General features: G+C 43.6%; 1 protein-coding gene across 1 annotated transcript in view; it reads right to left on the bottom strand.

Moving 5' to 3' along the window:
* MAP4K4 (mitogen-activated protein kinase kinase kinase kinase 4) overlaps positions 1 to 12,071 on the bottom strand; it is a gene marked incomplete at its 5' end in the record, with an annotated part of 151,266 nt that overhangs the window by 84,537 nt on the left and 54,658 nt on the right. The window contains one exon of the mRNA XM_019623156.2: positions 2,291 to 2,347. Coding sequence (XP_019478701.2) covers positions 2,291 to 2,347 — 57 coding nt within the window. The remainder of the gene's footprint in view (positions 1 to 2,290; positions 2,348 to 12,071) is intronic.

Here is a 12,071-nt window from a genome sequence, read left to right as displayed (position 1 = left end):
GACAATGAAGCTGCTTTAAACATGATCTGCCAGTAAAGGAGATGCTCAGGAAACCATTCCTTGAGGAAACCAAGCGATACCTGGATGGCAAGGCCATCTTCAGCAGCAACACCAATCTGAGCTCTTTCTTCCCCTTCTCCTCCATGGCCATCAGTGGCTCTTTCCCAGTCTCATGCCACATTCATCATTGTGAAGACTGCATGCTAAACTAGAGCAGCAGACTCATCCAGGTTATAAATAACCATCAGGAAGAGAAAAGTGAGGGAATTTTTAGTGAAATTGTGGCCTGCTCGCTGATCCAGGTCACCACCTGGCCCGAAGGCCTTGGTGCCAGCACAAATGCGGGAATGCAGACAGGGAGCCAAGTGCTGATGGCAGCAGGAGCAGACAGGAATATCCTATGGGAATATCATCCATGCCTGGTGTTAAAAAGTAGAGTTGACTTAGCATGACTTGGAAGAATTTACACCACATTTTTGGCCTCCACAGGCTCATTACTTTGAAGTAAAAACACATGAGCTCCACTTGTAGGAATAACGACACTTCTACACTGCGTGGGGCTAACATCTCCCAATCCTCCCTCTGACTGCCATGCATCCCCTAAAAAAGAATAAGCTTATGAGGTAGAAGATAGTGCCAATATACAACTTTCAAAACCAGCCAAATATTGCAGAAAGTTTCAAAACATAAGCCATCTCCTGCAACATGAGCTCAGCCACTCTATACACAGCATTTTTCAATTGCTTGCCTTTTGCTGTGCAACCTCTCAATTACAACTGTTAGTGATTAATATATGCTATTAAAAACAGAGGGAGTGTGCAATACAGCCAGAGTTACTGTTATGGAAGAAACCTTTGCTGCTACAATCCAGCAAGCTGCCCTACTTCACATTGCTGCACAAATGGAAACATTTGCTGAGCAAAGAGCATTCACTTCATGTCAACGCACCTTCATCCTTCTCTGTTTTGTCTGCATGTTAACTGCAGAAAAATAGCGCTGCCTCTTGAGAAGGCAGCCTTTGAAAATTTCCAGTTGAACATCAATTTTTATCAGGCCATCTTACAAAGCAATAATGTCTAGCTCTTGGCAGATACAACAGCTTCAGTTAGAGATCAGCAGTCACACTGCTCATCGATCACAGGGAGATCGAGAGATAGGACTGAAGTACTATCAGTTGACCCATCCCTGCCTTCTTGTTTTCCTCCCTATCCAGCTTGGTCACCCATCACACCTCAGCCACTTGCTAGGCAGCTTCTGTCCAAGTCTGTTTTGACCTGCTGGGGCCCATGCACACACTATCAAAATAGAAAATATTTTGCAGCAATATACCCTTGTAAGAGTTTTTTGCTTAATACAACCAGCTTGCCAAAGACCCCTGCTCTATACAATGTATGCACATTAACCTAATTTCTTCCCTAATGTCTATGTAAGACCGAGGAGTTTAGAAAATTTAGATACTTGATTTCAGGATGAACTTCAAAAAGTGCAGTATCAGTCAGGCATTGTGGATATTGCACTAAAGGAGCAATTTTAAATCTCAAGCCATTGCTGAGGATGTAACTTGGTAAAACACAACTGGAATCAACAGGGAAAACCCTTGCTTTTTCTGGTCTGTTTTGAAGTCTTAATTTAAACTGATTGCTTTTTGAACAGTATAAACTACATGACAACTAAGGATTCAAGCATGGATGTATATTTTTTATTTCTGTGGCTGGGTTAATTTCCCGTCTTTCTCATCTAAAGCTCCACAGTAAATCCCCTTGGGTCAGTTACAACTACTACTTTACACTGCTGAATTCTGCCAGCAATCTGCTCATCGTTCCTGCAGATGTTTCTGCTTTCAGGCTTCGGGGAACTTTACTGCACCCATTTCCTCTGAATAAACGTACGCCCTTTTTAGGCTGCAAATGTACCAGGGAAACTACTGTCAAGCAGCCTCCTCACCTTCTTTTTTGGTACAGCAGACGCAAGATGCTACATTTAAAAGAAAAAAGTGGGAAGTGGGGGAATGTGCCTTTCCTCCCCGCTTCTGAGAAGTTTCAGATAAGGGAGTGCTACACGTGCTCCTGGGAGCAGCCACGGCAATTTGTGAAAGGCCAGAGGCCCCTATACACAAGCAGAATCTCATAATGGGCAGATAAACTCAAGAAGTCAGGCCCTGCAAACAGAAAGCAAATGTTCACTTGCAAGGACCATTCCCTTCCACGTAAACCTGAGGTAAACCGCATGCCATCTCTTGCTGTTGAATTTTACTCACATTACTAACCAAGCAGAATGTTTCTCTACTCACCTCAGTAACGTCCATGACTTTGATGGCTGCCAACTGGCCCGTTTTGACATGTCGACCCTGAAAAGAGAGGGAAGCATCAGCACCAGCATTTCACCAATCCCTTGAGCATACACAGAGCAAAGCATTTGGAGAGCTCCAGCTGCTGGGTTTTGCCCAGCTGTGCTGGACTCTTCTGCTATTTCACGTAAAAAACAACAAATACACTAGATAGGTGAAGAAGAGAGATTCCTTTTTAAATGTTCTTACAGAAATCTTAGGACCCATTCTTTATCTCCACATTAAGAGGGTGATCATTAAGATTAAGCACAGACATTACATTTGTTTTTCTTTCTACCTCAGCAAAGCTCGTAGTAAGTATGGATCATTTATTAATGCATTATAATGTTAAACTCCATATACCACATATTTTATTTGTAAGCATTCGTGCCTAATTAGAATAGTCTGGGTGCTATTCTACTGGGTAAATGCAAACAAGCTGGGTGACTTAAAAAAGTACATTTGTCTCTGCTTTGGTCTTCATTGTTAAATAACAGTAAAAACAAAAAATGGTGGAGTTTCTTCAAGTGATCTATCAGACCTGCACAGCTCTCTTTGTCTGTCTCTTGATGATGAAGAGGACGTCTCCCTTCAGCTACACTACCATAAGGGTACGGTTCCTCAGTACAGCTTGAGCTGAATTAATAGATCCCAGCTACTGCAGGGGGGAGCTCCTTCCCCTGCCTCCCTCCCTCCTCCTGTCACATATTTCTCCCATGAGCATCGAGCTCATTCTGGCACTCATCAGATCATATGATAAGCTGATTTAGATCACTAAAATGGCAGAAAGTTAACACAGAAAAAGCAAACTGCGGGGCAGGGAGGAGGAGGGATGCAGATCAGGAAATTAAACGGGCTTGCTCTGCAAGCAGAGCAGAGCCAGAGCTGGCACAGGGCAGACCACGTGGCGGGGAGACAGGAGCTGCAACTCAGCACAGCTGACTTGTGACAAAAAACACTTTTCTCTAGTACATTTTTTGGAGAGACTGGGGCTATACCAATTAACTATTCCTTTTTTCTTCTAGCAAGCATTTAGCAATGGTTCCAATCCTCCACATAACAGAGTCTGTTCGAGGATGTCCAGCTCACCAGTCCAGCAGTGCTTTACATGTTCAAGATTGGCACCCCAGAAGGACAGCACAGCAAACCACCAGTCCCTTTGGAGAAATCTCAGCCCCCTCATACTTTGCCATGCCCTCTGCAAAGGTAATGTCCAGCTATTTCTGCTGCATGACAAAGAACTCAGATGAAATGCTGCAGAATTCACAGCCTCCAGCTTCTTTTACAACTTGCATTGTGCTGCACTCTCTGCTCATTAACCAATTCATGTGTTTTCTATAAATAAATTACAGTACTCGAGATTCTGCCTGCTCTGTAAAGTCTCGTTATTACATGCATTTCTTTTTACAGTTTGGTCTCAAAGCTAGGTTGGATTCTGAAACAAAATTAGGGTTATAATATATGTGCAATGGCCAAGACTGACCTCACTTTGACCCTGCTACTTCTTGAGGCTTTCAGCAAGCCTTGGGGATCTGCAACTCCAACATCCCACCCTGGACCTCAGCCTAATGACAAAAGCTGTGGTGGTCTTGTTGAGATTTACCATGCTGCCAAGGAATGAGGGGAAAATGCCTTACAATGAGCTGGAAAGATGCCTCCTCTCTCAGTCTGCCCTTGTTCTCCACTACTCTGTGCAGAGAAATGAAAGGTCCAAGGATACAGGCAAGCACAGTTTGAGATACAAAAAGAACACGTTAAAGTTAAGAGAGGAACAAGGACATCTCTGAGAAGGACTAAGGAAAAGGAAACTTTAAAAGAAAACAGTGAAACATGGTTTGCCAGACTGCAAAAGTGGCATACAAGAAGAAGGAAGGAGCATGAAATCCCCAGGGTGCCGTTTATTTTATGAGGGAAAAAAAAGTTTGCTTTATTTGTCATTTTAAACCTATGAATTACTGCTGGGCTTACTATTTCCAGACAGGAGCCTGAAACCTCCCAAGGCTCAGCTTCCCAGCTTTCTCCAGACAACATTCCTCCCTGCAAGGCTGCCCAACTCTGATGGACCATGCCCCAACCTCACCGTCCCTCTTCCAGCTTCCTAGCATCCCACCAGTGCCTCCACTCCTTGAGAGTGAACCCAGAGCATGGCCATCACTCGTGCTTCACTTCACTGCCTCTGCAGCAGGGAGGGGAAAAGCCTCCCCATGGCCTCCTGAGGGACTGGAAAACAGGGGAATTGCAGACTGTGGGAAACATGGGCTTCTCAGTATCCCAGGCCAAATTTAAAGCCTGGTCATTTCAGAGCATCGTTAAAAATTACTCCATATATCCTTTTCACAACGTATGGAGCGTTCATACTCTAAGCATCCACAACATAAATTGGAAGGGAAAGGGGGGGGAGGAGAGCATAACAAATTGATTTATAAGTGAGAAGTAAAAAGACATTTTCAAGTTAGATTCTTTTTATTAAAAACATTTTTAGAGAGAGAGGGAAAAAAACATCACAGGCACAGCATATAAGCAGGAGAAGAGCTTTTGTTTGTTTGTTTATCCGCTTAACAGCTCTGCTCAAGAACAGACTTGTCAAACTATTAGCATGCTGGTATAATTATGCTTGCAAGATAAAATGGCTAAGTAAGCCTGGTTTGGAAGCTGGTATTCTGACATTCATAGCTGGCTTTTGCTGTGGAAAACTCTGTCTACATTAATAATAAAAACAATAAATAAATTGCTAATTGGCTGAGTGCACCAAAGAGGAGACACCATCAGGACTCCATCTCCAGGGGTTAGAACTTACTCAAAGCCACCTCCCCAAGCACCTCACAGAGGTGGAAAGCACAGAGATGGAAAGCATCATTTCAGTGACGCAGCCAGCCCATCTGCCAGCAGGACGCCATTTTGTGCTGTGAGGCCCTGGCCTTAGAGCAACCTGGATCTACATACCCCTCCAAGGGGACGGTGGCAAATGTGGTTGGCAACCCTGCCTCATGACAGAGGGGACTGATCTTTGAGATCTCTTCCAATCCAAGCCATTCTCTGTTGGCACTGCCAGCTGAGCTGGCAACCACCCTCATTGCCAGGAGCATACTGATGCGTCCCCTTCATTCAGGCCATCTTAGGAAGTTTAATAGCCAGAATTCCCAAACTCCTTGCTGTTTTCTTTTTTGTTGTCTTTTTTAAACACACCCTCCCCTCAGTCCCTTCCCTCTTTCCTTCCATCTATTCATAATAAAGCACTTGCTTATCCTCCCGAGGAAGGAATGTAAGGATATTTTTACAACAACTACTGCTCCCTTCTATTTATAAATGATCTGTTGGGCAAACACAGAGCTAGGATGAGCAAGTCAACGGTCAATGTAGCTGAGTTTACTGACCCCAAACCTTGTCCTGTGTCTTCTCATGGGGGTGACAGGATTTTCATTACGTACAAAAGATTTTGAAATACAGCTCTTCTCATCAGCAGCACAACATTTAACTGGATGTTAGACTGGATCCATGCATGTTCCCAGCCACATTTGATAGCAATGTGCTGTTTATTTCTCATCTCAGTGGGCTTTCTGCATGTTGAAATGCAGAGGGGACAAGGGGAATCCTTGGTCGACTGCCAGGATCTGCAGAACATTATGAATTCCAAGCCTACCCACGCTCTCCAAGTCAGTTAATACACCTACTTCTTGCCTCCACACATTATTACTGTATTGTTTGGGAAAGGTTCAAAGGGAAGTAGTGTAATGTGCTGTTATGAGTGGGTTTTTTTCCTCTCAGATGTCTTAATGTTATCAAAGAACTATGCAAATGAAATGCAAAGAAAACCTATCAGCTCATTTACTGGCTCTCCCCTCTAGTTAACCAAGACACATATTCCACAGCAATGCAATTCTCCTATCAACACAACCTCTTGCCTGAGTATTAATGTGCCTTTTGGGGGACTGTTCCTGGAAATCTGCTCCCCAGCTGAATGGCATGAAAGAAGAATATGGAGCAACATCACAAATTCAGAAAGGAAAACAGCACACGGAACTCATAACTAGCAAACTTGGATTATCCTGTGCACTACACAGTCTTTGGAAAACCTTTCTAGTCTCTCATTATTCTATGCTGACAATTAAGAAGAGATGAGCAAGCAAGATGGAAAAAACCCTACTAATTCACATTTCAGTTGCTATGATGCATGCATAAGCGGCAGGCCAGATTTAAACATGTTAGCAAGTAAAAACGTACTGCTCCACCACCTCACAGTACAATGCCCCCATGCCAAAATTAACTTTTCAATTTGTTTCTCACTTGGTTGACTCTAAGCTCCTACCAGCCTGAGGCGATAGGCCATGGAGCAATGCTTTGCTATTAGGTTGCACACCCTGGTGCAGTAAATGATACCGTGTTGTTCCAACACATGTTTACAACCAGCTCTTTTTGTCACTCGCCAGCACAGGCAGTTTCACAGCAACCAACTCTGTGCTGTGAACACCCAGGCTCTGTGAGGCATTTCTTCCCACTCCCAAAAACGATCAGATCTACCCTGTGAAAAGCAGTGAGAGTGGTGCTTGCAGAGAACATAGAGTATGCATTTTAATAGGGAAAAAGAACAGAACAAAGCAAAAAGAAAAAGAGAAAGCAAACTCCTCACTTAAAAAATAAATAAATAAAAATAAAACATTATTAAGCAAGAAGTCTACCTCATTGCATTTGTAGCCAAACTAATGCTGTTCTGATAAAGCCTTTTGCAACCTAAATAATTACAGGCTCCAGCTATAGAGATAAATCTGTGAAAAAGAGATAAAGTTTGTCTGGCATAAAAGCTCTTTCTACAACGAAAATCAGCAAACAATCTCAGTACAAAGACCTGGCACATCACTGCAGAAATGCACAAGAGGTAGAAAAAGGCCAAAATCAATGTTCCTTTTTCCTGTTAAGATGACTATTAAGCCCAAACCAACCAGAAGCTATTAAGGACTCCTACTGTTCAAGACAAAAGACGGGACAAGATTCCGTGTTTTCCCTCTGTCTAGCATTTGACATTAAATGCCTGGAAAGCAAAATAGAAAACACCACCCCCTCTATCCCTCTTTAGATATCCACAGGCTCCCTAGCAGTCTGTTGAAGAAATAATAATGACAATTTACTCATGCATAGTACTGCATTCTGTAAAGTATGAAAGACACAGTTACTATCAGTTCTGTACTTCCAGGAACAGAGGAAAAAAATGCAACACTATGAAGCAGGGCAAAAAAAAAAAAAAGAGAGCCCAATGCACTTTTTACTTCAATTACTAGTTTTGTGGTAGCTTTCCCACCCCCAAAGATGCTGGATGTACATTACCACAGGCACTTCCTTCTCCCAACAGCTCATTGCCTAAATAGGCAAAAAGGAAAGAAAAGAAGAAAACGGATGGTGGGAAAAGCATGGCAGAGAGCCATCTTCTGACTTTCCCAGGATCACAGCAGGTCAGTGGCAGAGCTCAGAGTCACAATGCATCCCAGGACCTTGCCCAATGGGCCATCTCACCCCCCAGCCAGCAAGAAACACTCTATCATGTGACCAAGGCTGACACTTACGTCCACTTCGGTTCTTGGCCACTCAGACACCTACTAGCTGACTGGGCAATAGGTGAATAAACACTTGAGTTAGCTCACTTCAGGCCCCAGCCTGGAAAACACCCTGTTGAAGAGCAGTCTTGCATTCCCTCTCCCAGCCACCACAAGGTTATGCCTGGATTCAACAACCTTCACCAAACACACCGTCACCCCTTTTCTCTTACAAGGGAGTCCCCTCCCCCCATCCTCTCTGAAAAAAGAACTGCCATCTGCTTCTCTGCCTCTAACCTTATTATTCCTTATTTTCAAATGTAGCTCAGTAACTTAGTTGGGACAGTATCAAAAGACACCAACAAAACAAACAAAGAAAGAAAACTAAAACTCTCTAAAACAAAGAATGAAAATATGGAGCAGAGGAATACCTCCCGCACACAGTTGGCTCAGAGCACCTCTGGCTTCCTCTGGAAACATCAGCTAAAAACTGCTGCTTCCAGCTCTCACTCAGAACAGTTCTTCACCTCACCTTAAGGCTTCAGTATTCACTAAATCCACCCCTTCTAACTCTGATTTGTCTTTCCTGACCTCCCTGCAACAGCCTCTTCCATGCCGAACAACTTATTTCTTGTAAGCACAACTGAAAACAAGCCTGTAAGCAGGAACATGAAGAGAACAACTGAGATCAAAACACATGCATGTAGAATACAGACAAGGGCTACAGATGCACATGCACTTTCATTTTGCACCCGGTCTGCCTATTTCATCACCGAACACCCCACAGTTGGTCTGGAGCTGGTCACACTGTTAGGATGACTGCAGGTCCAGGTGCCATCCCACCTCCATGAGCACTAGGTGCCACCTCACAGAGATGCTGCCCATAGCAAGCAGCCCACCACAAGATGCTTCTGTCCCAAGGGACAGGGTCCCCGTGTGGGCAAGGGAGCTCCAGAACAAGGCAGACACCTTCACAGCTGAGAGACAGAAGGCAGAGCCTCCCAGTCGCTTCTCCAGAGAGACGGCAGAATAAGCCTGAACGAGAAGAGCCCGAGGCCTCTTCTCTTTGTTTGTTTTTAAAATGAATTCATATTGACATTTAACTCGCCGCTGCTGGACGGGCAAATCTGAGCTTTCTGACCAAAGGGAGCAATTTACACCTTGTGACTGAGGCCCAGTGCCGAGCCTGACAGGCCTGGACCTGATTCTCCCAGCGCACCATGATGGAGAAGCTGTGGAGGGAGCCTCTCAGGCGGTGCTGCAGGAGTGACAGCCTTCCAGACAGCGCTCCCAAGCAGCACCAATGCAGGTATGCAAACATTTACTTGCCTTTTTCAAGGCTTACTAGTTGGTCCCACCTATGATTAGGTACAAGAGAAACGGCCCCAAGAATCTACTTCTCTTTGGCGCTTTCGTGGGATTATTTCGGGAGGTACAAAACCTCAAGATAAAGGCAAAAAGAAAAGAAAAAAGAAGAGGTGAGAAGGAAAGGGGAAAGGGAGAAAGATTGGCTCTACCTGCTGATTTCTATTTTTTACTATGGCTTTGCTATTGCTTGTTCAGCCTGCTCAACAAGGAGAAGCCCACCATACTACTGTATCCAGCATCCCCACCAAGAAGCCTCTGCCCCGCTGCGCGTAAGATGTTACAAACACTCTTTATGGATAGGATTTGAACCTATAATTTTCCAGTTTAACATTAAAGAGGGGCAAGGGAAAGGAGAACTATTTTCATTTATACCACCCAGTGGAACAGTACAGCCAAACAGAGCAGGCAAGTTAAGACTGTGTAACGAGGTTTGTTTCAACACAGCTGAAATAAAAAAAAGTCACATCCACAACCTTTAAAAAATTCCAGAACATTAGCGTTAAAGGGGAAAAGTTAATGAACTCTTAAATATATAAAATACATATGTATAATGAAATTCCAGTCCAAGTGTCAATACTCCACTACTGCCACAAGGCACAATAAAGAAGGGCTGGAAACTATGTTAAGACTTTCTGCATTTTATACCTGAGGCAGACTTCAGCTGGTATCTCCTTCATTTTTAACCAGTCGTTACAAACCTGATCAGTACCACTTCCTGTTAGTCACATCTCCTAGCCTTAATGGAGCAGGGAGACATAATTAACCAGGCAGCAAATGCTGGAGCTGAAATGCAGTTTCCAAGGCACAAGATAGCTGGGGAAGCACAAAAGGAGGCTTTCTTGTAAAACACACCAGCCAGAGCAGAAGCCACACAGACTCAAGACTGTGCTTTATACTGGGACCCTCATGTATGAGCAAATTAAGAAATATTTTCTCTACTTGTTTGCAAGATGCAAAACATACATTTAGCCTAAAGTCATATGTATTTTAATTAAACGAGGACTTATATTGTAAGGCTCTTTCCAGAATTATTCTTTTTTATTAATTTTCTGATACCCTGCCAAGTACATCTGTGATTCTAAAGCAAAAAAACACCTTGTCCTTGAGAAACTGGCAGGTAGCCAGAACGATCTGTAAACAGCTTTCTGTCCACATGAGCTATTTTCTAATACTCGCACAGTATTCTCAGGCCTCAAACTATTTCTGCTTTGTCAGCACTAGAGCCTGACTCAGAAACTCCAGCCTATACTAACAATCCTTTCTTTACCAGACTTGGAAACAATAAAACCCCAACCTCAGAAAGACTCTGATCCTATTATTTATTTATCCAGTGAAGGAGGGAGAGTGGAGGGAAGGATCAACAGGAACACAATTTCCTCTTGGTTGCTACCTGAGTAGTATTTAAGTTGCATTCCCAAAGCCTGTGGCCACTGTGTTTATTATTTGAAAGGGCCACTCAACAGAAAAGCCATTATGCAACATATTCAGCTTACAGGTTAATCCACGGATGAGAACAGTATTCATTAAGTAAATGGAGCCTGCGCATTCTCCAATTATTACTTTTACCAACTGCTCAAGAACACACCAAGTGCCTTGCAAAAAACCAGTCAAAACATGTTCAATGCTCTGAAATAACACTGCATGGGCCTTAGCAGACCAGGCTGTGGCAAACAAAAAGGAAAAGAAATTCCTCAGGAGGACGTGTAAAATAGGCACAAGGTGCTACTTCCTCCAAAACTGAGCCCCAACCACCCCTCACAGTGCACTTGTGGTACAAATATAATGCAGATTAAGCAGAAGTTTTTCTCAGTGCAAAAGGATTTGTGAGATTTTAGCCACAAATGCAGTCACCTTCTGTAACTGTAGATAGCACACAAGTTGCAGGTTTTCTTAGCCTAATAACAATTGCACTTGGGAAAAACAAAATCTTTTCTCATGACACTGCACAAAAGTGGTATTCATCTCATGACCCAAAACCATGTGTTCCTGCAGACCACAAGTTGCTAATCTGGAGCAGAACTGTCATTAGATGTAATACAAAAATTGTTAGTCAGAAAGGCCAAAGTTTTGGTTGCAAACCATTTAGCAAACTGGAACAAATAAGACAACACAGTATTGTCCTAGACTACAAAAAAGCAGCGAGTACCAAAATTGAACCGTGGAGGCCAATCAACATGTTTTGTAGTCAGCTGTGATCAATTACAGTTGAGCAGCCCATCCTGGCATTACCATTTGTGAAGCCTTGTCTTGGATGCACAACCTGAAGAAGCAAGGAATGGCAGCCCTCCCGAAGACCACAGCAAACTGATCACTGACTGGCTCATCTCCAGTAAATACAGGTAAGAAAAACAGGAGTCCCAAACCATTTCAGACTGCAGTTCCAGTCCCAGCAAAACAGTCAAATTGCTCCAGATTGTCTCAGGAGTCCCCTACACACCCAAAGTTTCCATACTCAGCTGGGTGTTTTCCAAAGAGGTAATTGTGAAAGTTCTCACGTATCTGCCCGTACCCTGATGTTTCCAAGAGCATGCCTGCTGATGATGCAAGGGATGCACTCAGCCACATCTGACTCTCAGCATTGCTGAGAGCCTCATATCATCTCCTGCCACTTGGGTCTTTGCAAAATGACCTCTGCCAGCGCAGCTTGGAGATGCACACAGACCAGGAACAACCAAGAAACCTCCAGAAGAGAGAACAACATCTGGTTTGGGACTCATCGGTGAAAAAAACTACTTCTGTGAACACAGATGCCCTAACTGCCACTGATTTAGACACACAGTCTTTTACCATTATTTACCACTACTTCCAAACCTCACTAGAAAGGAGTGGGAAGGGGAAACAGAAATTTAAAA

The sequence above is a fragment of the Meleagris gallopavo genome, chromosome 1 (genome assembly GCF_000146605.3).
Source record: "Meleagris gallopavo isolate NT-WF06-2002-E0010 breed Aviagen turkey brand Nicholas breeding stock chromosome 1, Turkey_5.1, whole genome shotgun sequence".
NCBI lineage: Eukaryota > Metazoa > Chordata > Aves > Galliformes > Phasianidae > Meleagris > Meleagris gallopavo.
This window is presented reverse-complemented; position numbering and strand designations above follow the sequence as displayed.